Source organism: Poeciliopsis prolifica, unplaced genomic scaffold, assembly GCF_027474105.1.
Source record: "Poeciliopsis prolifica strain line A6 unplaced genomic scaffold, Auburn_PproV2 SCAFFOLD018, whole genome shotgun sequence".
Taxonomy (NCBI): Eukaryota; Metazoa; Chordata; class Actinopteri; order Cyprinodontiformes; family Poeciliidae; genus Poeciliopsis; species Poeciliopsis prolifica.
The window spans coordinates 3,473,837-3,501,111 of NW_026562393.1; the positions used below are offsets into that span (position 1 = coordinate 3,473,837).

The window sequence follows — 27,275 nt, forward strand, 5'->3', positions numbered from 1 at the left end:
CCTATCTGGAGAATTTAGCTTTGCAGCAGTCTCTGATATCGCCGATAAAGCTTTTAACTGATTATTTCTGCTGTTGACAGTCGGATTTCCGTGCGGACATCCGACCATACTAAAATGCTCCTTCAAAAAGATTAACATGTATTTTCTTTGCTCTCTCCCAGGTTTCTTTCTGTAGTCGGATCTCCGCTCCTGCAGTCATGTTTAGGAACAGCTTGAAGATGCTACTGACGGGGGGGAAGGCCAACCGCAAGAGTCGTAGCAGCGGTGAGTGTGCCTTATGATTCCCGTCACAAACAATGACGCATCTGCCTGTCAGCCCCGGCGGTGTCGACAAGGTTTCTCGGTTTATTTTTGGAAGCAGAAATGAACCAAAAATCCACAGACGTGAGCTAGTGAATTTGAGTAGGTTCCCTTTTAGAATTCATTTATACTAGGTTTTCGAAAGTTTTACACAAATAAAAATGTCCAAAGCTTGGAGGACATGACCCCGTGTTTAGAAGGTTAGATAACGCTGGGAAACCCCCATTGCTCAATGTGAATGTGGAAACCATCAGACTGCGCCTGTGCAGGAGGAGGAATGGGTGAAACGGGATGGTAACACCACTATTAGTTTCATCTTTTCTCTTTCAAGGCGTTCACTCCTGTTGTCAGAACTTAAATCCGGCTTCTCTCTGGTATGTAAAGAACGCTACGCCAAGTGGAGCAGCACCATGAATAGTCAATTTAAAAGCACAACAGGGAATTTCCAAGCCGGCCCTCATTTTTCAGGCTTTCAGTTAATGGTTTTCTATATTGTTTTTTTAAAGCTTGACATTTTTTTATTTATTGCACTGATCAAAGTTGTTAAATGACCCATGTCAGAGGTCTTAAGGTGTGATGGCTGGAAGGGAATTTATTTGGTCTCTTCTCTTAGTCAGTAGAAAACATTTTCTACAATTTTCAGTGAAAGGTGACCGATTGAAGGAAAGGACATACCAGCTTATGACACTTCACAACAGTTGGCATTTGCTGTTGAACTTTTTCCCAGACTGTAACATCCCAGAACAGGGGGAACTATTTGAGTGTTGTGACGTTCTCGTCTGCAGGGCTTCAAGCTCGAAGAAAACTTGACGTTACCAAATATTGTGCCGTCTCTGCCTTCAGCATGTGCAGAGTGGTGCTGCGTGACGGGAGTACCCTCTGGTGTTTTGCTCTCTTTTGCAGTCATCTTGCAGGGAATTCACTCATCCCAGCAGACAGGATCTGTTCTTGCAACCTGTCTCCTGCTCTGCAACATCTGTATCATGTGTCTCCCCATTAAGACTTTGAAAGTTTTTTTTAGAAAGCTTAATTAAGCTGCATTTAGAAGGAAAATCAAAACCAGACGTTCGTTGGTCTAATTCTTTCAGGGCATAACGAGGCTGACTTATCTGTATCTGGCAGGCAGGGAGCGCTGCTGCTGCAACTACGGGAAAAAGCACTCGGCTCAACGAATGGAGTTTTCTCTCAAACAGAGCTGCTGTACAGCATGCACAGACTGCGGAAAGTCGGTTCAAAGGAGAGATTGTGAGATGAAATGATTGTCTGCTGTATTTGAAGGAGTTTGAAGACTTCTTCAGACTTTGGGTTTGCTGCAGCCCACAGCAGGGAAATCCACCCGCTAATCTGAACAGAGCGGAAAAAATGTCTTAGCCACTAGTTGCTACGATGGTGAGTGGCAGATTTAAAATTACAGAGATAATCTTTATTTGATTGAGACGAGGTTAAGATTTATATAACTGTCGTTTTATGAAAGACCATTTTCAGATATCAACAGATGGAAGTTTCGGTGCTTTATATCTTGAAAGCGAAAAAGCAACAATTCAAATTATGCAACTTGAAATTGTTCCTTCAGTCTCTGTGTTGTCATATTTGATGCATGGATAGAGCTGTTGTGTTTTAGCAAGGCTCTGAGTTATTTTTCCACCACCATCATTTTCATCCTCCCATTAGAGGGGTGGAGAAGAGGCACTAGACTTGAAACAAAGTCAACAGCCTAACACTGCAATTAGAGTTATGGCATCGGCTGATTACAAAAAGAGAAATGAGGTTGAAAGGTTGGTGTGTCTGGACAGGAAGGTTTTGTATGACTAATGGGCTTTTAGAGGGATTGGATGAAGAACTGATGTTAGAAAGGGAAAAAAAATTACATAAACTTGCACATATCTTGCTTGTCTAGGGTAAAAAAAATATTTGTTTCTAAACAATACAGAATAAAACATGCTGTTTTTTTAAGAATCCCAGATTAATGTGCTAATATTTACTTGGCAGAGCTATTTCACTATTTAATCAGATACACTAGTAAACATGAAATGTGGGTTTAACAAACTTCAACAACTGAATTAGGCCATTTGAGAGCCTGTTGCAGAACTTGATGGAAGCTTTTGGGGTTATTTTGGCTCGCTTTGTGATGGCAACTTAAACTGAACAAAAGCAAAACATTACAACAATAGCTTTAACCCATGTTAAAGCTATTGTTGTAATGTTTTGCTTTACAAATATAATACAAAAAATTGTATTGTATTTTAATAGCTACTTTTGAAAAAGTAAGACAATTTAAAAACAAAATAATATGGAGAAGGCTGCTGCAGCTCTGCTTATATCAGAACTCTCAAGTCATTGAACTCCACAGACACTGACCTTTTTAGTATCAATTAGTATTCGAGTATGGATTTGTTTATGAACAGTTTCTTGCCGATTCCAGTAACTCTAAAAGTCTGAAGCCAACAGCTGTTTGACAGGAATCAAGTTGGCCCCCTCTAATTACAGGATTCTTAATTGATGGCTTATTCTCCACAGTAGTTGAAAAATCTAATTAGAGATTATCAGATTAGCAAACATGCTTTGAGACTCAAGGCACAAGCAAGAAGTGACACAGCAAGCAGGGGCCTAATGCAGTCTAAATGTGGTTTCTGAACAACACGTAAGGCCCGGCTGCACCGACTGAGTTCTGATAATGGTACCAGCCTTTGTCTTGTTGCTTTTGTCATGGTTGCTGGTTTAAAGTATTTCTGTTTCGCACAGTCAGTCCTTATTAATTGATTTTCTACATGCCATCATTCAAGACTCTTGTCACCACTTTTTGGCTCATATATGGCTTTCTTAAAATCCCACAAAACTGCTCTAGTTTTCATGTCACTCTTTTCTCTTACTTCCACCTGATCATCAACGTAATAAATTAGCACGTGTTATCGGGGCGTTTTTGCAACTCAACTCACAGTTTCTGTGACTAACCGTATTGAATGACATCTTGAAATTTAATCTTTTAATTTATGTGCAATCCTTCTGCAAACTCTGATCTATAGAGCAACAAAATCCCCAGATCGGCTCATTTTCATATCATAAATTTTTTAGTTTATTTCTGCCTTCGCTTAGACATTTATAAACGTGTGCAGAGCGGTTGATGTATCTCAGAGTTAAATAAAGTCTGAATTTGCAAAACATTTATATGCAGATGTACATTTACATATATATTGCTTGCTCACATTCAAAACAAGCTATACAATATCCACCATTAAACATTAGAGGCTGGATTATACGCACTGAGATAAAAAGGTTTGTCCCTGTGGAATATTATCAGATGTAAGAAACTCCCGGAGGAGGGGCAGCGGCTGAACAGGAGCCGATTCTGGCTGTTCTCCACGTAGCGACAGATTGGCACCGACTGCTCCACAGAATGTTCCCTTCCTTCCTGTATTAATGAACCAAAGTAAAAGTGAATGGAACCAGATCCTGTTAACAGGCGGCATCACCATCCTCTTGCAGAGCGGGGTAGCTTACTGAATGCGGGACATTTTTTGGTCCCATTCACCACAAATTTGAAAATAAAAAGCAAGAGTGACTGTTGTTTTAGTTTTTAAGAATCTGTCTTTTAGTAGAATAAAGATATTAAAAGACAAACAAAAAACAGTCGAGCGCTGATTAACGTCAGTTTTGGATATCTTGATGAAAATACATACAGTTGGTCAAAATGTGGTGCAGCAACTTCAAAATATATATATAATTCAGTTAAATTAAGATTTTGATTATTGTCTCATGAATTCATCTAAATATGTAACTAATGAGAAATTAAATAATATGCTGTGTTTAGCTTCATGAATAAGAAATAATTTGTTTATATGGATGAAAAAAGTAGGAGGGCTAAATTGGGAATGTGGTGGAAACAAATGGGGATATTATTGGTTGAACTGGCAAGTCACTTGGAACTATTTTTTCCTGTGAGCAATGACTTGAATTATTAGTTTTATCATGAGCTTTATGACGGCAAACACTATAACTTTGTGTGGTTTTAGAGCATTTTTTGTGAAGTTGCACCAAGCAATCATATTGTGCTGGAATCATCCCATTTTCAGCTTGATAAGGTGCAACTAGTCACTGGCTGATTGCACAGATCGTAATTTTCTTTTGTTTTCTAAAAATACTGACTTGTGGAACATTATTAATGCTCTCTGACACACAGAAAGATGTTACATCTGCTACTTAGGCATTTTTGTCTGTTCAGTTCACAGCAGGCTGGAAAAAACGATTTGAATTCTGTTCCTAGACATTCTTACCCTGCAGATTTTATAGAGAAATTGTTGGTGGAAAATGCAGTAATCAGAAATTGAAATTTAAAACACTTGCACAGTAGAGAATATTTATAAACCTCATTATTTATTGAGCTGTGGCTCACTTCACACAAAGTGTCTGTCAGTGTGGTTCATAGCTGTTGAAAGGGGAGCTTTGACCTTTTGGTTACTAAGAACAACAGACTAATGTCTATGACCTTCTTCTGCTTCTTCTGCAATGTCATTTAACTTTCACCCTTCAGCTGTTGACATCTTGAGGTGCCTTTATGCTGTGTTGCCTGGGCAACTGTGAGCCAACACAACTGTCCTATGAGAGTAATGATGCTATGTTGATACACTGGTCCAAAAGAGAGTTGGTTGCATTGAGTAGTTTCTCACATCAAAGACAAAAATATTCTCAATATTTATTTTTATCCTTGTTAGAGGATAGTTTTGCATGTTAGCAACTTTCCTACAAAGCTAAAATGGATGAGGAGAAGTCACTTCCTTCGAGGGGTCAGACATAAACTTCCAGTCGATCAGGTGGGTGACTTGGACGCTAAAATCAGCTAACCTCATCAGCTGGCACCTGTGTCCTCATCTGGGTAACTGTGGTAACGAAAGCGGTGCCAAAGCGAAAGCACACTGAAGGTCAAAGACCACTCAGACTGTCGACGGAGCGTCGAGAGGGTGTGGGGGCTGAGATAGACGACGTGACCAAAGTGTCAGAAGCGGCTTTCTGATGTCTTGTGGAGTGTGGGAAGCACTTATGGGCCCATCATTATGCTTCAACGGAGCTGCATGATGAACATACCACCCTTGTCTCAGCCGTCCATACGCTTTTACTAAAGGACCTTCTTTAAGTCCTTCAAGGTCAGGAATGTGACCGCTTAGAATCTCTCCCACGTTCCCAAAGACTCACTGCAACGTAAGGAATGACGCAGTTTTTACTCTAAGCAGCATATGAGATTTTTTAGATCATTTACAAGTACAATTCTTACTTCATGTCATGAGAAAATTAAATTTCTATCGTGTAACTTTTTTTTCTTTTTTTTTTTTAGCAAGAAATACGTTTTGAAGGTTTTTAAATGCTACAAAACTGCAGTGACAACGCTCTTCTGTGTGGAAGATTTTACTGAATAAAGAAGAATCAAACTTAGTTTTTAGTCTGGTTGATTCAGGCTGCGCCAAACAGAAAGAGCAAGATTTTCAACAAAGGCACTCATCAATTTGAGCTTCCAACATTTCTGACACACACACAAAAAAACAAACAAACAAACAAAAAAAAAACTTAATTTTGAAATGTTAACAGCCTTGAGGACACCTGAAAGTTAAGGTAGAAACTAATAAAATGTTATTTAAAGCATAGCTTCCACTGGTACATTTTGCAACACACTGAATGAATATACTCAAAATATAAGTTGTTGCTTTTTTCAGTGTAAAATAAAATTTCAAGGCTTTTTGTATATCTCTGCTGGAGATGCTGCCATCTCCAGCATCTCCTGCCTGGATGCTACAAAACACAGACACAGAGATTGGATGAAGAAGGCCACTAGTGTAAGCACAGCTGCTGCATGCGTAAGTGAGCCGACAAATTTTTATGGCAGTCGTGTTGCATCCAATTACAACAGGTGAAGCCTGAGAGGTTGAATCTGCCAGACTCACTCGTGTGTTAAAGAACCTACTTTCAGTGTTCTTTGTTTGGAAGTATGAGATACTTTGTTATAGCAACACACTATTTCAGTCCAAAGCCCACTGCAAAGACACTATTCTCTTCAAGCCAACTGCAGAGTAAAATAGAACAATGTGGTTGAGTGTATGATCTGCCTTAATAAGCCACACTCACTGCTGCTGATGGTACTTGGCTGCTTGCTGCTCCATTTGTATCACAATCGACAGTATAATCACAGTGAAGCACGTCCTTGTCAGGACTTTTGCATTTGTCGAGCCACAAGTCTGCCTTCGTCACTGAGTACTTCTGGTTCTGTCTCATGTTGTGCAAAAGATTTAAATCACCTCTGGCTTCTGTATATCAAAGGAGCTGGACATAGTTGTGACATTTTATGGCATCCTTTATGTATTGTATTTTTTAGTACATAAGTCAATTTCTCCATTGACTTAAGCTTCAAGGCACTGACTATGGATTGGAATCTGTCATTCCTTTTTTTTTTTTTTTTTTTTTACAACCGACACATCCCTCATGTCAACCCACTTCTACAGCAGAGACGACATCATAAATGTCTTATCTGGACTAAGGACTAAGAAGGACTAAGACAAAGAAGAAGCAATGGTTTGCTGTCAATGGTAAGTCTTATTTTTATAAGTGCAGGTAAATTTAGCATTTTATGTGAAGTTGATTGGCCTGTAAACTGGCTTGACCTAAACATGAGAAGATCTTTGGAGTAATAGACAAAAAAGACCCAACAGACACACTGAAAGGCTGTGTAAGGCAACCTTAATACTTTAGCCCAGGCTGTTGGCCTCCGTCCCATGCTAAAAGTATTATTGAGCAGTGGATCAACACACTTTTCATTAGGCTGACATTTTAAAAATTAGATCAGCCAGCAAAATCTTGATGAGTCCATCTCTTGTTTTATACCTAGGCAGCTAATATCCTTTGCTATAACCAATATCTTCACAATCCAGAAAGAATGAGAGGTATGAAATATATGTTATGACTTTAACCTGTGCCTACTCCTGAACAAGTCATATTTTTCCTGATTATGGTAGGTTTAGGAGCCATTTTGTTGCTGAATCGTTGGGTGATGTGACCAAGAAACTGCCAATGTCCAAAGAACTCAACAAAGCTTGGAGAATGATTCACATAGACATAGGGAAATAAGGTCTGCCTCCCTGTACGCTAAATATAAAGAAATGTTTGACTTTCATATAAATCCTTTGCAGTTATTTGTGGGATTTCCCCCCCTCAACTCTGCGACTACCCTCAGCAGGGTCTTGAGTATCCCACTGACAGCAGTATGACGGCTGCTCTCACAATCTTTGAGTGATTTCACTTGCTGTGTTGGAGCACAGTGACATTTAAATAGAGAGCTGCTCTGGAATCTGTAGGAGTCTCTCTCTCTCATGCTGCTCTTTTGTCATGGGAGCCAAACATTTCAGCGTTAGCGGTACGGAGTGGGCAGCATGACGCGTGGGTAAAGAAGCGTTGGTATAACCTCTCCTCCGTCTCTGATCACAACGTCAACAGTGGTAACGCGTGCATCTTTCCCTTCCCTCACCTCTTGGTCTATTTATTTTCTTGCTTTCCTTCTATAGCTTTCATCCTCAATTTTCATCCTTAATTTTCCTTCAGACATTCAAATCGCCGTTACGGAGAAATCCCTCAAGATTTAATTGTGTGTTTTAAGGGTTCCGGATTTATATTGCCTCTCTTCAACTAAAGATGAAGGCTTAATTTAGCAGGTTTTACCTCCCTGACCTACATATTGTGTTGTTTCCTTTCATGGCAATTTTATTGGCATGTAATGGATGTAAAAAGATGATGATGTACTTGAGAAGGGAGATAATTAAGATCCCAGGTTTTACTGAGGAAAACAATATATGAAATCTGAAAATGAATTTTTCAAGCAACTAGGCTGATAATTGTATTCGCTCATGAGAAAGAAAAAAAAACTTGTATTTGAAAGGTGAAAAATTGCTGCTTTTGGAAAATAAAAATCAATCCAGACTTTTTTGCCCTTTAAGTTTAGGTAAAATCTCATGAGATGTACAGCCTGGAAAATGTAAAACTTTAGCAACATTTATTTGCATATTTGGCAGAGTTAATTTAAATTGAAGTTTAACGTTGGTCTACTTTATCCATCCCAAACCCAGTTTTGATGTGTATTTTGGATCATTGTGTTCTTGGTACTCCCAACTTTGTCTGATTAAATTAAGTGGAAGAATGGAAGAATTTAAAGTTTTCCCCCTCCTTCATTATTCCACTAACTTTGTGCACAACTATCACTGTGAGAATAAGAGCTCCACAGCATGATGCTTCCACTTCCATACTTGAGAGATGCTATGGTAATATCATTTGGCTTGAAACCCATTAGGTTGACTTGAGGGGCAAAAAAGCTCTCTAATATTTTAGAAAATTTTGGTTGAACACAACATGTCAAACAAGCAACACACACTCAAGGACACACACTAGTCGGCTGTTATCTTTGCTGTTATCTTTGAAAGTTGTTTATTCTTTGACCCACTTGGACAAACAGCTACTGTCACAAAACGTTCTTTCACAGAAAACACAACAGAAACATTCAATCAAATCTACTCTTCCTCCTCACCCTTAAGCTGTAATGATGTAGATAAATTGGTAGATGATTTTCAGTCTAAAGTTTCATATGTCATTGATTCTATTGCCCCAATTAAAGTAAAGGTTGTGTCTGGTACGAAGAAATCTCCATGGAGAAAAGCACAAACAGTTTGATCTGCAAGACAACTCTGTCGCAGAGCAGAACGAAAATGGTGTAAAACTCAACTTCACGTTCATAATGACATCTATAAAGAAAGACTACGTAACTATCACTCAACACTAAAACATGCAAGGGAGGCTTTCTTTGCTGATGTCATAAACAAAAACATTAACAATGCTCGAGTTTTATTTGCAACAGTTGACAGGCTCACAAACCCTCCTATGATGTTACCACCTGAACTCCAATCTAATGCTGCCTGTAACAAGTTTTCCAGCTTCTTTTCAGAGAAAATTTATGTCTTTATGTGGCTTGCAGGCCACATAAAGACGATTACAAAGTCGGCCTTCTATCACCTGAAGAACGTCTCCAGGATTAGAGGACTAATGTCTCAGCCAGATCTAGAGAAACTCATCCATGCGTTTATCTTTAGTCGCATTGATTATTGTAACAGCGTCTTCACAGGCCTGTCCAACAAATCAATCAAACAGCTGCAGCTGATCCAGAATGCTGCTGATTGCATTCTCACTAGAACCAGGAAGATAGAGATATAACATCAGTTTTAAAGTCCCTCCACTGGCTCCCTGTAGCTCAAAGAATAGATCTTAAAATACTGTTGTTAGTTTACAAAATGAGTTTGGGACCAATTTTCCAATATAATCCTATGTACATTTAAATTACATTTGTTATGTTACTCAAAAATCTGCAAGTGGAACAATTGAAAAACATGAATTAAAGGATCCGATCTGAGTGAAAAATTCTGTAACCCCCTATAAATTCACATCATGCGAACAGCAGACAAATGTTAGCAAACAGAAAGTTGCTTGAAGTCGTTGCAAATTTAGCAGCTGGAGTGGAAAATTTCCCCCTGGATTTCATGCAAAACTAGATGCATAAACAAGAATCTGTTTGGCATCATGTTTGCCAGATCAAGTTTGCATTTACGATTTGTTTCTCCTGCCCCGCCCCCAAGTGGCAAAAGGGAAGAGACCGCTGTGCTGTGGAAAGGTATTTGCTCCTTTTGCATGTTTCTTCAGCTTTTGCTTTTTTGTAACGCATAACAATTTAAATAAATATTGATGTCAGGCAAAGATATGCTTAATATCTAGCCCTATTTGAAAATGCAATTTCTCCTAAACCCAATAACTGGTTTATCACTTTTGGTGGCAGCAGTTTTTGCAAAATGTATGAATTACAATAATTTTCCTTAAAGAATTGCTTTAATTCATCCATATTTGAGGGCTGTAAATCTTTGAGGGATAGTTTAAGATCCAAAAATTGGTCAGTCCAAATCCTTTTTAGACTGACCACCAGCATCCGGACTTCGACTTGGCCACTCCAAATTCTAAATTGGACATGCTTGTGTGGCTTTGACCTCGTCGTTTTGTCCATTTGCATAATTCAAGTGTCACACTGATCTGCCACAGTTCAGAATTCATGGATATATCAAATAATGTAAAGTCCCAGCTTCTAAAGCCGCTTAGAAGTCTTATGCCATTACTTCACCATTACCATGTCTGATTGTATAATAATGGAAATTATGTTCTAGTGTAGCCTAAGTTGTAAGACAGATCTAACAGAAAATACCTCCTAAGTTTAACATTTTCTCTCTTGTCATAGCAATTTTTCCAAAATATTTTGGGTTCATGAATAAGCTTTTGGCAAATATGTGACTGGCTGTTCTCTTAATAGGCAGTGGTTTTTGCCTTGGAAATTGCCAACAGAGTTCATGTGAGGTGTAAATTGTCACTCTTAGTAATTTTGGTTGGGAAACTAAACTGAGCTTCCCCCCAAAAATCCAGTTAACCATAGTTGATTTGTGATTCAACACAGTTACTTTTCACCAAATTTAGATGATTTTGGTCTTTTATCAAATGTTGTTGAGTCACAAAAAGTGTGATTGGGTCAGGGCTAACGACATGACAAATCATTTTGGATTTAGAGAGCTTTGGTTTTTAAATGGTTAAGGAATTCCACTCTAACTACAGAGTGAGAGGGAGGATGAGAAGAGTTATTGCTGCCAGAGAGTGAGAAGAAGAAGAAGAGGAGGAGGAGGAGGTGGGAAGCGAATGAGAGAGAGTTGCCTGTCTGCTCGGGTTTGTGGATATGCGAGTACATGTGTGTGCGCGCTCGGCTCGGCTCGGTGAGTGTATGCGTGCTGACACCTGGTGCTCGCCCTCCCTCGCTGCTCACATTGTGGAGAGCTCTCAGCCTGTCTGGACCGTTCTTTACCTCTCCCTCTTTTCCTTTTTATTCCATCCCTCTATCTTTTGTCCTCTCTCTGCCTTTCTCCCCCTTCGTTGTTTCCTGCTCCTCTCTGTGTCCCTACAGCCTCTTCCTTTTGTTTTGTTCTGGACCTCCTATACCAATGCTGCGGGATTTTTATTGACTGGCCAGACATGCGCTCAACTGACTAAGGTGAGTCGGATGAATCGGGGCAGGAGGGCGGATGGACTGCATTGATGTTTTGAATTCAGCTCTGAATATAGGGAGTGGTAGGGACAGGCTACAGAGGAAAATAGGCACTATTCACCCTGTTATTTGTTTCTGTATATTTTTGTTTGCTTTAGACTGCAAGTCTGAGCAGAAATTGATGGGAAAAGCCTCTGTGTAGGTGTCTCAGCTTGTACTTTGAAAGGTGAGGGGTTCAGCTGTGGGATTGCAGAGTGTCTGTGTGTTGTTTGCTTTCTGACTGGTGTCAGCAGCTGGTGTTAGATCCCACTTGATGATTTGTTTGTTCTGCACTGGCTCCTGCGCTTGGAGTCACCTTGACCCAGGCTTTCACAGCAATTTGTGTCTTAGCGGCATCGTGCCACACCTTAAGCATGAAAAGTGTGTGTGGGTGTGTGTGTGTGACAGTGTGTGCCACTGTTATAAAACACCAATGGTGGAAGAGAGTTATGGTGTCCGATGGAAAAGCAACCGGAAGTATAAATCCAAAACAAGTTATTGATGAGTATTAGAAGTCATGTTTTTAAGGTGATACTTGTCATTCTTCTTCTCTTCATAAGTCCCTGTTTTGTTTTTTGTTCTTTCCTTTTTCTTAATCAAATTATTTTATTTTATATTAGATTATCAACCATTTGGCTCTTTCTCATTTGAACTGGAAATTAAAATCCATTTGCTATGCTTTTGTATCTTCATTTGTTGACAAACTTTCTGGAAATCTCTTTAAAAAGCTCTTCTAATTTTGACAAATACGTCGCGCCCTAATTTAATCCCCTAAATCTGTATTATTTTTCTGAATTGCCACAATTATTTCAGTAATTACTTATTGTTATCCCCAAACCTTCATTCAACAATCACATATTGTATTCAGAAAAATAAATATTCCTAAATAACTAATATGTCCTCTAACTCTCCCTTTCGAGAATTAAAACCAAAAGTAATTTAAAAATTACTGTATTTCAGGAATTCAATTCAAAATGTAGATAAGTATGAAGAGTTTATTTCGTGGTGTGGCCTAGAGTTAATGAAAATTTATAATTTGGTTTGCTAATATTTGGTGAATATTATAAAATACCAAAAAAATAAGCATTTTTAATGTGCTATAGAGGTAATTGGTCTGCAGCTCTACTCAGTCTTGACTCTTGGTTTATTTTACAATCCTCTCAAGCCTATGCTTATCCTGTACATCAAAAAATATGTCAACATTTTGAAAAAAAAGTATTCTAATATAAATGTTGATGTAATCAAAGCTGGTCACTGAAGCCAAATTTAAAAGAACTACAGGAGAAGAGTTCTCCCAGCAGAACATTATGCTGAAGTTAAGTCCAAATTGTGGCTTTTGTACTCTTAATGGCTGCAGTAAAAGGTTTCTTCTGCATAATTGATTGTTTTTGATGATTGTTTCCAGTATTCTTTGGTTTGTCAATAAACAGAAGCAGCAAGGAAAAGAGGCGTGGACGGTGGATAAGTTTAAGTGCGGGGGCCATCCATCTAAAACAACGTACAGTTCACAGGAGGGGTGAAGAGGAGAGCATCAACAGGGCGGTGTCTGTCCTCAAATCTGAAATTTGATGGGAGACAGCAGCACTGACAAAAAGGCTACAGGTCAAACCAGAGGCCAGAGATGGACTGATTTGAATCTTTTGGCCTAAGTTTGGTTTCAGAGATCTGTAAATCGTTGCCCAGCTGACAACAATTTGGTAAGCTCTGTCTTGTACCGTTTTCTGTTGGTGTGTCCAGTCTCATAAGTAAATTCAGGTGCAATGTCTTTCCCCCTTTCTTCTAAAACACATTTGCCATATTTGTAGTCTTGTGCGTTGAATTGGTAAACCATATGAGTTTTTACTTTTTAACTTGAATTCATGAAATATATTCACTTCTTATTGATTTTCTAAGTTATTGAGATGAGCCTCTTTTTTTTGTTTACTTTGCTTCAGACTTTCTCTGCTCCTCTCCATTCTTTGTCACACGTCTTCCTGTTTTCTACCTCTCTGTCGTCACATGACTTGTAGTCCAACTCTCCTCTTCTTCCTCACACACACTCTTCCACCCACTCAGATATTTCTGGAGAACAAAAGGAGAGCGGAGTGGGGGCGATAAAACACTAGAGCAGGGAAGACTTAATGTACCAGCCCTGCGTAGGCTAATGAGTCTTCACCACTTTGTTTCTCTTTCCCTCCCTCCCCTTTATTTCCTGTCCCCTAAGTCCTCGTGCCTCCCAATTTATCCACATCATCTCATAACCAAATGTCCACCTCATGCCCTCAGGGTGCTCCCACCTTCAAGCAATTTTCTCCTCCATCATTGTCTTCTCCTTTCAACTCGGCCACTTCTCTCCCTCTTCCTCATTCATTTCTTTTTTGCCAATCTGTGCGCTGTAACATTTTCATCACAGCTTCTTTTTCACATCCTTCCTGCTGCTTCTCTGTTCCTTTCATTCCTTCTGGAGTGGTTATTTCGTCCCTCCCCCTCATCTTCTTTTTGTCAAGTCCCACTCGTTCTGCTGGTTCGTCATCCATTTATGCTCATAATTGCAGGTGCTAAAACACTTTTAAATCTAATGTCTAATCATCTTTTCCCTTCCTGGTGGACCGTACTGTCACTTATACAAATCTTTTATGGAGAAAACAGATAAAGTAACTTTTTTTCATATGGTTAGATGGGACATAAATTAAATTATGTTTATAAAAGTAGATGTATGTTTTTCAGTCCCTGTCAGATATATTTTTCCCATCCACATCCTGTTATTTTTCCCAGGAAAGTGTCTTTCATCACGACTATTGATCTGGATGGGCTTATTATGGTTGCACAATGTTGCAGATTTTTAAATAACAGGAAGTGCCAATGTTACAGCGTTGGGATTTTCAAACAGGAACAGGAAGAAGTACCATGTTTGGAAGTAGCAAGTATTTTTGAAAAAAAAAAAAAACTTTTTTTTTACCCATCGTCTGTCCATTGAGCTAACCTTTATCCTGACATTTATCGCTTTTGCTTTCATAATTTTTAAAGAGAAAGAGAGTGAGTACTTTGTGAGTCTTAATCTGTAAAACTTTAGGAATGTTCACAATAAACTGAGTCAGAATCCTGCGAGTCGCTCTGTGCCGAATGGCACAGGCAGTAAGACGCACACTGCTGTGTTAGCAAAGGGGAGTGTTGGTTACTTTCACAAAAGCAGTAATTGTGAGAACCACAACTGTGAGGCGTCGACTGCAAACCCATTGCGGCTATATGCACCTCCGCTGCTGTCTCTGTCTCATGGTATCTGTCTTCTCATCTTTCATTTAGAGAAAAATCTCTTCTGTCTGATTCCACTGGTTTTCCTTCTCTCCAGTTTATTGACAGCAGAACTCTTTCACTTTTGACTCACTAGATCAGCATGTCGGCTGTCTTAGATCAGTTAGTTGTGTAAAATATATGGTGATTGTAACTATGAATTTATCATTCGCCATTCTTTGACCAGAATGAAAAGTACCTTGTTTTTTGTAAAATACCTTGATCACACCAGCACAGAAGCAAATCATTTTAATGTAATCCTCGCATCCAGAGGTAAACAGCAGAGTTATCTTTAGCAGCTCATTCTCAGTCTTGTGACTAAAATATAATTATGTTTTAAACCCAACTCAATCATCTGGAGCAGAGATATTTAGAAATCTGCTATTATTTTTTTCTTTACAAAAAACAACTCCAGTCTCATCTCTTGAAGGGCAAATGCAAGTCCAAGCATTGAAATTAGACCGCTCTCACACCGGACGGATGCTGTCTGGTCTGCCTCAAACACAGAACTGCTCTTGATAGGAATGCAAATTATTGGGAGGTTTTATTAAAAATATTGACAATTTACATCATTGAACTGCAATCCAACATGTAAAGATGTAAACCGTAATAATTATGTAACGTTTAACCAACCTAAAATATTAATATATTTTTCAGGCGGCACCGACGTAAACATGTAATTAGATATGCACACAAAACTGGCAAATGCCAACTGTGAAATACCGAATCTTAACTTGCACCATTTTCACTACTATTAGCGTAACTTACTTTGTCTGAGAGTATGCCAACATGGCGTCATACGAGTGCGACAATAGACTTGTGCTTGTTGTAAGCAGTGACGATTTTCTGTCACTCTATCAACATACTATGTTGTGTTACACCAGTAGCTCTGCTCTATCCTTCAGCATATGGCTGAAGGTACTGAAGTACGGCTCAATGGAAATGAAGCAAAACTGTCTTAAAAATGAGGCATACAACAGCCCGGATTGAAACTTAAAGAAAACATTCAGTATTAATGAATAATTAAAGAATATTGACTGTTGTGATTTGCGTTAATAAAATCAATTAAATAAAATAAACCCTTTTTGGTTACACTTTATTTACCAAAATAAATAAAGTATTTATGTGACTGACATGACACTGTCATAAACATGGAATAACATCTGCCATGGATATGAAGAAGTCTCCATGTTCTCCACTTTTCTTGCCAGAAAAAAACAAACAAAACTATCATATAATATATCATCTAAATATTAATTTAAAATACAAATTTTTCTCTTTTAAACCAAACATTTATCAGTTGTACTTCATCTGATCTGTAAATTATTTTGTGACTGCTTAAAGGTATTTTTCAACTAAAATGTGCTCACTGGTATTTTTGTGGCTATATTACAGGAAACCAGTGTTTCAGGTTCCAGTTTTTAGTGCAATAAAATCAGCTCTGGATAGTAGTGTGTGCATCCTGAACGCAATAATAATGATGCAAAATTGTCATATTGTGACAGCCCCAAAATATGAGCTGCAGAATCGTAAAGATGAGTGAGAATTGGACAGGAAATGATGGGACAGAAGATATATTTTAATGCTTTATTTGTGCGAGTTAATAGATGATGCTCTTGCGTCACAAACGCTGCAAATGCTGCCGTAGTGACTGATCCATCTATCACATTAATTACAGTAAGAGAGGTGTTTGAAAAAAAAATGGTGTGAAAAAATCCAAGTATTAGTATTCATAAATAGGTGAGAAAAAGTAGGATAAATCATAATTTTCAGAAATTGCTTATCCAGGGAATGCAGAATCAAACCACATGTTTTGAACAGCTTCTAATGAATCTTCATTGATTTATTTCTAAGAGCTCAGAGTAAAGTACAAACCATGACCTCTGTCATTTCATTCTGTTCTTAGAAGTGTTTTAGAAGATTTCAATATCTTTTTTAGTTTAAAAATTGCCTCATTATATTGAGATTTCACTTAGGGGCAGGGGTGAGACATTAAACTAACATTCTGTTAACAAAAACAAATTTATCTGTGTGTTCTCGATATGTTTAACGGAATAAAACCCATCACTTGCTGTCCACTTGTCTCTTTAATGGTCTCCTAGCGCACAATATTAAGTGCCCAGATGACGGCAACCCTTTATATAAAAAATTGATGCATAAGAGCAGGATCTGCCAAAACTAATAAGTGTCTCTTTCTCACAGACACACACTTATCCATAAACTTAACTGAACTTTATGTAAGCTTCACACCTTTTGCTGGACTTTTGTATTCAGCAAAGACTCAGTTATTCAGCAATTTTTAAACTTAATCCTACTTGTTTTATCAAGCATATCAGAAAATTTCCATCTTCTAACTTACTTGTTGCTGCTTTTTGCATAAATGGAGAAGAAGCTCCATTTCGATGTATGTGCATATATATTCTCACCTCTAAATATAGCCCGGTATATGGTGAAGCTGTCATATTGGTGACAAAAGATATGCAGCCGCAGACATTAGCCTACTTTCTCCACACCCTGTGGAAGTGTTGGTGTCTGCTGTGCCTCTGCAGCTCCCTTTTATTTTTAATGTCCATTTCATTATTCAGACCTTCACGCTTGCAGTTACAGACTCGTCTGTTGCATTTCAAGTACTGCGTTGGCATTATCTGTGTGTATTGAAGTACATGTGGTTTTTCTTCCACCTCCTGTCGTCACAGTGACGCCGAACACAGAGTGAGTTATTGCATCACCGCGGGTGAGAATTGCTGAAGCGAGCACGGTCTTCCTTCATGCGTTATCCGTTAGTCGTTCTCCACCTCAGTTTTTTTGTTTCTTATCTGGGTTCACGTCTTCAACTTCTGATTGTTAGTTCCCTGCAACTTTATAGCTTTCTTTTGCAGACTGAGGAGCAAAATTCAAAATGACACTTCACTGGTCTGCCCCTGGCTACCTTTTGTCGAACATGGTGCAGCGCCTTTACAGTTGTTGCTTGTCTTTGCCTGTGGTTGTGTTTGAGTCATTGCATGCTGTGTTTTATCTGCTACTCTTTTTTATATTTGGCTGGTATCTCTTGTGCAAATAAAAGCAAAAGAAGCCTTGAATCATTACATAAATGAACAAATAAGCTGAAAATGGCACTCTTTCATTTTGACGTTTTTCAACCATCGGTCTTCATTTTTTATCTGTTTTGTGTTGGTAAAAAGTAGCACCCCCTGTTATGGTAAATTCAATTAAATGGTGACTAATTTCAGGGTTGCAGCTCTTTCTACATGAATATCATCAAATAGCCACTCAACAGAATGATTAGTCATACAGCCTGTAGACAGTCCATGGAAAGTAAAACTGACTTCTGCACAACTCCCAGAGAGAGGTTTCGGTCTTTATATGTGTCGCTGTACACAAATCCAACGCCTGGAGCTGTGGCATCAACAATGGATAGAGTTTAGCCTGTTTGTCTGAATGTTATTAAATTTCTTGAACTTTATGCATCCTATTTATGTTAGACGACCTCTATCATCTGTGGAGTTAAATGTGGTATGTAATTTCGAGAATTCGTTCTCATTTGTTCTTTGGCAGTTTCTTTTTCATTAAATCTGGTAGCAGACTTATCAACAGTCTGAAATAAACAAGAAAAATAATTAGTGCTGCAGGCGAACCAGTGCGTAACAATGCAGCAAGTAATAACCACAGAGTGGGTCATTGGAAAGCAGTGAGACTTATTTTTTATTATGGGTCTTTGTCTAGGCTTTTGTATTTTGTTTTCAGTGTTTTGGGTGGCAGACAACCTTTGAAACACACATTTCTTATATCACATTGAAAGCTTGCATGTAGAGTCTAGAGCAATATCAGACTAAATGCAGTGTTTATTTATTTGTTTGATCAATAAGAATTACCAGAATTGTTTGTATTTCTTAAATGCTGCAATAATGACAGAGAGAAATTATTTATCTGAAGTTTACATGCAGGGCTATAAAACATATGTACTATCTTACAATCAGTTTAACCATTATTCAATAATAAGATTCTGGCACAGTTGGTCACTTGGATTTAAGTTCACACTTAAAACATTTTGTACAGACTTGTGTAAAATATCTGTTGTCATTCTAAATCTTGATGGAGATTTTGAAAAGTCATTCACAAAAGTTTGGAGGGTTTTTTTCCCCATATTGCATGAATAGTTTCTTGGTAATTTTGTTCTACAGGATTCATTTTACTCACCTGATGTAAGTAAACGTTCCCACGTCTTCCAAAAAGCAAGATTTAACTGTCAACAATTTCCATTCCTAAGCTCACAAATTGTCATAATAATAGGAGAACCCTTTAAGCAACAGAAGCAAATTTTAAGTCCTCCTCTAAAAGCGCTGTATGGTAATATTTCTCACAGTCATTAAGCAATTTAAAAGCCAGTAAAAATCATCCACAATAATGAATGAACTGTGACTGCAGCAGGAGCTCCTTTTCTTCCCAGCCTCTCTGTGTGAATTCATGAGGTTTCCAAGTTTTTCTCATTAAACACTCTTCGGCGGTGCAGAGTGGCATCTGCAAGCTTAGCAGGAGCTGAACGCTCCCCTTCTCTTGCTGCAAACACCCTGAGGTCAAAGGGAACATGGGATGATGTTGCTCTAAATAAAGAAAAAATGTGCCACTATGCCGGGTTTCAATTACAGCAGGCTTTCAAATGTTTGACATTTTACTTACAGCTCAACTAGTCCTGAAACAATTTGGGAAGAGCTTAATATGCTCAACAAAGCATTAAAAATACTTTTAGTCTCTGTTTTTCTGAGCTTTTAGGCAGGACATAGTGTGGAATTTGCAGGGAGACCAACCACATTTAATGGGAAAAACACATTTTTATTGTTGATCTGATTTTATGAGTGTCTCACCAGTTAACCGACCTTAACTGCATATTGCTTTCTATAAAAACTTTCTGTCTTACTCACTTCCTTTTTGACTGACTTCTTTGTGTAATCTTTCTAATAAAGGACAAAGCAGAAATGCTAGCATTAGCATTAGAATGCTAGCAATATCAAGCATTAGCTACATAGCTAATGCTAGAATGCTAGCACCAGCATTCTAATGTTATCAATGTCATTTGGTGAACATTTATTTCATTACTTTGTTTTTAGCTAGTGAAGAAAGTGTCTCTAGAGTCCAGTCTGCTGCTTTAGCGTCATAGATAACAGATAAAGGCGACCTGAAAATATGCAGCAACAAACTCTCCAGACCAGAAGCCATATCCAGTTTTTATTTCTCTTTTTGCCCTCTTTCTGTTTGTGATAGAGCACACAAAGCTGAATATGTATCACACTTCCAATTCCGCTTGGTTATTTTTGCTGCGTGCTTTTTCTTTCCTGTGCTCTGTGAGGTAACCCCAGTGGTGTTTCAGTCAGAAGGTATGAGAGGCTTAATGTGGCCCCTCTCATTTTTTCCAGACTCTTATTCACCGCCTTTATTTTTATATGTTTTAAACCCACTCAGTGCTGCAATAAAGCTTTATTCAGCATCAAATGGCAGCGTAGGCGTTGGGGCATATCACTTCTTTTTTTTTACTGTTTCACTCGCTTTGTTGCACGCATACACACTCTCCATTTCTTCCTGCTTCCTCCATCATAACACCTCCATCCATCCAGGACACTGCTGAGTCGTGGTGCTGTCAGCCAGAGCCTGACGCACTCAGCCACACTCATATGCGTCACCTCTCTGGCCTGTTGCCGTCATCATGCTGTTCGCTGTCCTTCAGTTGTACAGAACCTCAGTGGCCAGGATAGGAGATGCTCCAGGCTTTTCTGTAGGGTAGGAGGAAGGTATAGTGTTCTTTCATGCCAAGACTACTCTTTCTGTTGTGTGTTTTGGATGATTTGAGGCCAAATCTTTGATTTAAAAAAAATGGCCACTGCATTTCAATTAATTGTAACTTCTTTGAAGTCTGAAAAAAAGATATGTAGAATATTCTTGGACAGGGCTAATTTTGCATGGATTATTTCTTTAAAAGTGGCCCTCAGCTCGCCTGTGGGTCGGTGGTTTAGATCAAGGCAATTTTACGGCAACTGAGCACAATGATATTCTGAGCCCAGGTAAGCTGGGGAAGCAGTGGCAACAAAATTTACAAGTAGACAGCTAATAAAACAGCAGCTGACATAGTTCCCTAAATAATGACTGACTGTGGAAACTTCACTCTGGAGATCAAGCAACTTGCACTCTGTTCCTTTCTGCACTTCTTCCAAACTCTGGAACCAAATTAGATACTTTTTTGTCTTCTGAAAATAAGATTTTCAGTCACATTTTCACGTTTTATTCAACTTTCCATTACCAAGCCTGGAAGCAGTGCTCTCTAAGTAGACAGCTTGTGTAGCAATTATGTTTTATGGTGAATCCTGCTTGGAAAGGGCGTTGGTCGCTTTTTTTGTCCGAAGTCATTCTTTTGATTCTGTATTTTAAGAATAATAATAATATAAATGTTTTTAAATCAATCTTACATAAAATTTCTTTAAAATCAGATCTACATTATCAAGGTTGACATAAATCAATACTAGAAGTCTATGACTAGGTTGTTTATTGAATCTATATGACAAATCAATTTACTTTCTGAACAAATGAATAAAATCTTTTTTTTTTTTTTTTGTTGCAGAGTTTAAAATGATTGGAGTATAAAAAATATGTCTAAAAATGTATGTAAATATATACAAAGACTTTCTGAAAATAGTTGTTTCCTGCTCTTGTATTTGGTGTTGTATATTTGAACCTGGACAACATCATATTCTTTGATTTTGTTCTAATTATTCTTACGCTGCCTACTTTAAATAGTCAGTACCTATTTAATATGAGTATGTCCCAATACACTTAATACATAAAGCATTTTATGAAACTTTAAGAACTTTTAAAAGTGTTTCCCAAAAAAATGAGTTATGAAACTAAATGTCAGAAAAAACATAACCCAAACTGAGTAAGTTGAACAAAGTAAAAAGCAGCAAAACTGTGGTAAAGTAAGAGCTTGTTTTTTTTAAATTACCGGTATCCAAAACTGAAATTGTCAAAATAGAAAAATAAAAACAATTAATAAGTCACTCAACTGATAAAATACTAAGGAATTTTAGTTTAGTTGGCTGAACTGGAAGAGAGCAAATAAAGAGAGGTTAAAAAAAATTAAAGGAGCAGCTTTTATGGAGCTTAATTATTTAAAAAGTACAGTAAGATCTGCCCTGGTATTTATATTGTTTTTTTTAACTCTCCAGTTTAAAAAACGAACATAGAGACGTAAACCTGTTGCACTTTGGGCTTTCCTGGCATACGGAAATTTCTTCTTTTATTGCATCTGCTGCTGGTTGGTAAATTGGAAGTTTCCACTGATTTACTGCTTGCTCTCAGTGGGTAAACCAATTTGCAGGCACAACAAGGAAGCAACAGCTTCGGCAACAAAGATTCATCTACATTATTTGCCCTGCTGGTACATTAGAAAGTACAATTTCTTTGTTTATGACCCTTTAAGAGGAAACTTTGAAAAACTGTAGGGGAAGTATGTTCACTTTTTTCTTTTTTTACATTGCATTAATATCGATGACGCACAAAATGAGATTGTGAAAACCTATTTTGAGCACTCAATGTTGTTTTTGTTGATTTTGTTGGTTTGTTCTCTTCAACAGGAGGTGGGCTTCAGAAAATTTCAGATCTGTTTACTGCCCACATCACACCCTGTTTTTGCTTGCTTGTGTGTTTTCTGTAAAAGAGTAGATCACACATTAATCAAAAATGATATAGACATTGTCCTAAATCCAGTTAACAGCTTGTGAAACTGCTGCCTGTGCACTTGCATTATACCATCCACACAGACTCACAGTAACAATGGTCCATAACATTATGTTTTCTCTCCTGGGAGTCTTCATACCCACTCCAGCCTGTCCTCCCTCAATATCAGACTTCTTAAGAGTTGACAGGATTGTCTTTTAGCCTGTCACTGCAGGTAATAGAGCCTGTGACAAACACTTCACACTCTCAGCCTTACAGATTCGTTTGGATCACTCTGAAATCGCGTAAGTCTAGACTGATTTTCAAACATGGAAACTACGTAATAGAAGAAAGTACTGTTTTGATCATGCCAAATGTAACTTTTTTTGTGAAAATTACAATTCTATAGTTCCCACTTATAGGTAAGTTCATTTTGCTCTGGTAGGAAACCTGCCAACATCTATGCATTTTGTGCAGCATGAATGCAGTCAATTCAGACATTCAGTCTGGTATGAGGTACTGTACTTACATGAAGATGTGTTTGACGACTCTAACCAGAATCATCTATTTGAAACTTAATAACTGGTTATGCCCCCTTGGTGTCATCAACTGCCATAAAGCAGTAATGACTCTTTCACATTGCTGAAATTGAGTTTTTCCCAATTTTGTGGCTGAATTAGTGCAAATAGCCAGTTGGAGGTAATACCAGAAAACCTCAGTTAGATTGAAGCCCCAACCTTTGACTGACTAAGAAAGTTTTTTTTTTTTTTTTTTGACAGATTTACAAATGGACTTGCTAGCATGCCACGGTGTATAGCAGCCCCAAATCATCACACCACTGCCACCATATTTGGCTCTTCTCCGTATTTTGTTTTTCTTCTGAAGAATTTCCTTTTTTCCTTGCTCAGGGTCTAAACATTTTTGGAGATCACCAGAAGATTGTTTTGGCAGATATGAATTTGATATATGTGATATCTTTTGTCAGCTGCGATTTTGACCTGGGAGCTCCCATTAATGTCGAGTCATTAGTATCATATTTCCATGAGGCCTATAGCTCCTTTTAAGGATTAATATTCTTCCACATATTCTGCATTTCTAGAATAATATCTGTCATTGTAACTTGCAAGAGTCCAAAAACCTTCAAAACGGCTTTGTACCTCTTTTCAGTCGGAAAGATGGCAATAACTTTCACTTTAGTTGTGATATTCATGAGATTGTAGCATGCAATGTGTTGCTTTTTGGAATCTTTCAGCCTACTTCATGCTGTCAGACAGTTCCTATCATTGATTTCTTGAATCAACAGGTTAGGTAGTTGTAAGGGTTGGGGTTAGTTTTTTTCAAACTAATTTTTCAACGTTCCTTACGAGTGTGTTTCGAAGAGCTCTCATTTCTTTACCGAAACACACATTTAGCCATTGAAATGTTTTATTTCCAGACTTTACAACTCACGGCTTGGATATTTGCCCATAACATTATCACTGTCAAATTTCCAAGTGCACTAAAAAGGTTTTGAATCTCTAAACGTGCTTCACAACAGCCTGCAGAAAGATATAGAGTTTTTGTGTCGCTGATAGGTACACACTGTCCTATAAATGTTAAAAGTTCTTAATCCTCTTTTTTTTTAGCTGTTTATCACCTGTTTATAAAATGCTCAAGCAAACACTATATGGAAAAAAAATAATCAGAGAGAAAACTTTGACTAACATTGTCTACCAGACCTGAATAAGCTGACTGCATTTCTGGCACACAATTTTAAAATATTTACAAAACCATATTTATTGTCTTATTTTAGAGAAGTGCTTAAAATTGCTGCTGAGCCTGTATTTTCACTTTTCTATTGTTATGATTATGCCATTCTGCAGCATTTCAATCACCACTTGCCTCTTGAATCAGTCAAAACAAATGTCTGAGTTGCGGATCCCAAACCATAGATGGTCTGAAATCATCTTTGTACCAGGACCAAAAGCAGAACTAAAATGTAATTCAGAGCACTACAGATTGAATGTCTGTTAGATATTTTTTTCATGTAACTGCAGAAAAGATAGGAACATCAATATCTTGATGTGCTACAACAAAAATGTCAAAATACGACTAGTGTAGCCATTATTCCTTCAATTCTAGGATCTTTGCTTCTCTCCTTGTTTATGTGTAGTGATTTGGATGAAAGTGGCTTTTTATTGTTGCACATTGGCAGGATGTGAGAACCCACCCGCTCTCCTGTGGTGGATCAGGACCAGATCACAGCAGCGAAGGAGAATGGGCTCTTAACGAGCTCTCCAACAGAAGATGTGTGTGTGTGTGTGTTTATCTTTTGTATCCATGCAGACATTTCTGTGTTAGCTCACACTGAGGCTCGTACTAATGAAGACTTTTGCTAAGTTTAGAACTGAGCAGATGTCGACACAGTGTGATTCATTAAGGTGCTCCACTTTACAGTGAATCTGATTTTAATGCAGCCATAATGAAAATTAAACCTCATGAGGACAGCGTTTCTTTTGAGGCAGATGTTTTCACACGGGTAGTTATGAATCAATAACATAGTTATTGTCCAAAAAAGTGATTTCCAATAAAATATCAAACAATTCTGCAGCCTCAGATTAAATTACACAGGAAAACATGATTCTTAATCACAATCCCATACAAAAGTATTGATATGCCCCTTTACCCTTTTAGCCATTTTTGTCTACACAACTACCACTCTCACAAAACTAAGCAGTTTTTGTGCAAGGAAATCCAAACAGACCAGCAGTTTTCAAATAAATTTGTTCTGGCATTCACAACCATGCCATCCATTCTTACAGTCACAAGATTAGAATAATGCAGTGCCGAACAAAACAAAAAGCATTAAACGGAGCAATAACTGCATTTTGTCTCAACAAAACTGTCAACTTGCTGCAAAAAAACATTTGTCAAACAAACGGCTTGTACTCATTCGTCTGTTGTCTCAAATTATTAGTGGTCATTTTCCTCTGATTGTTGTTTCACATAGCTGTCTCATGAAAACTGTCCAATCAATGAACAACTATATGACCACAGGTATTTGCTTCAATACACTGATATGTTTTGTTTATGTTTTTAAATTCTAGTTCACATTTAGAGCATAAGTCTTGATGAGGCTTATTTGTCACATTGAAAGTACTTGTTGAAAATTTGCTTCTGTAACATTACTGGATTCATACTTTTTATTAGTCAGATGTAGTCTTAAATGTGCTTAATTTAGGAGTATGTGATAAATCATAATTATCAAAATCAAAAAGCCTGAAACCCTTAGTCTGTGTTTAATTTATTTATATAATATTTTTCACTTGGTGAATTTAGTTTCTGATCATTTTATTGATTGTGTCTGTATATACATTACATTCAGAATGTTTGCCCTTAACTCTGACAGGTGAATGATCAGGGTAAAGCATTGTGGAACATATGCTTAAAAAGATAAATATGCCTTAATTTTAATTCTGCTGACTTAACTTAAATAATGTTAATACCTTTTTGTGGTTTAGTCAGTAAGTCTGTGAATACAAAGGTCAAGGAGATATCCTGGAGGCTACTGCCAAATATTGGAGCCATTTCTATATGTAGTATGTTTACAAATGCTCATTAGGACCAACCAGGCTACCAGTAATATTGCATGAAATTTACGTCGACTCTAGTGATTACTACTCGTGGGCATACTTTGTGTTATTTTGAAGAAGAGTAAGAAAAATGGGCTGTGACATGGTGAGTAACTGGATTTTAATTAGTGTACTGATTTTCTTCCTGCTGAGAAACTTTGAGACCTAGTTTTGTTTTGGGGGGCAATGTAACTTTAAGGTCCCAAAGCGGCAGTAAACTACAGAAGAGCTGAGGTGCTGAACCAAGCAGCTAAGTCATGGGGGTGTCAGTGAGTGAATTCATTAAGCTTAAGGATGCAAATCTCTGGACTCATAAATTCTGGGGTCTTTCACTTTTAAGCTACATTTTTTTTAGGTTCTTTCCAGTTTAGCTTTTTTTTTCCACTTTATTTTTACTGCTCCGTCTTCTAGTTCAGATGCTGACAGAAACCCAGGAACAGCTTGTGTGTGTATCCGTTTAGGATGATCTCAAAAGGTTTCAGTTTACCCTTCTTTGATTAAACAATCGTGTTGGAATTATATGTGATGTTCCTGTACAAGTACAAACTGTTAGGTTCTTTTCACATCCTCGCCAAGAACTGCAGAGCTTCTGCCAAAACAGTGATATATGTGCCCTTATTAACCCAAGCAGAGCATAAATGTACAGAAACAGAAACATTAAATTGCCATGCTTAAAGTTTACATGCTATTTCTTTAAGAGTGTGCATTTTGGTAAAAGCATTTAAAATAATGCTGTTTAAAAAGCTCATTTTTTTATTGTCTTCAGACCTATCACTTTCAAAATTTACTACATAAGACTGAAATTGAGAACTATCTAAAAAAAAAAAGTACAAGAAATTTTAAAATATTGATGAATTTAAACTTTGTGATTGATCAAATATGAAAACTGAACAGTGAACCAATATGCACTTTATTTTCAGACAGATGATATTAGTGATTTTCAGTAGCAGAACGGTATATAAGATTAAAGGAGAGGAAGCAAAGTTAGTGACATAAAAGGAAAGTTTTATTTTTTAGCCACGTTAAGATGTGTCTGAGGTTCATTCAGGCTGCTTAATGGGGAGAGAGAGCCGCACTCACTAAATAATATTATACCCCATTACAATATAGTAAACATACTGTTTTATCACTTTAAGGTTTTAATGTGATAAAATATAGTATAACAGTAATGTCCACCATTGAATATAGTTTAAAATGAAGGTGCCTTTAGGAAATTTGAGATAAAATAGGAACCTACGTTCTGTATGAAAACAGAGACTGCT

At 37.6% G+C, this 27,275-nt stretch overlaps 1 protein-coding gene across 9 annotated transcripts in view; it reads left to right on the forward strand.

The window, feature by feature from the left end:
• tanc2b (tetratricopeptide repeat, ankyrin repeat and coiled-coil containing 2b) overlaps window positions 1-27,275 on the forward strand; it is a 151,094-nt gene that overhangs the window by 35,781 nt on the left and 88,038 nt on the right. For 8 of the 9 annotated variants that reach the window (XM_055043052.1, XM_055043055.1, XM_055043056.1 and 5 more), the window contains one exon: window positions 162-264. In XM_055043052.1, coding sequence (XP_054899027.1) covers window positions 198-264 — 67 coding nt within the window. In that variant the 5' untranslated portion in view covers window positions 162-197. Of the gene's footprint in view, window positions 1-161; window positions 265-11,040; window positions 11,124-11,311; window positions 11,399-27,275 lie in introns of those variants that run through there. The other variant, XM_055043059.1, reaches the window with a different exon arrangement.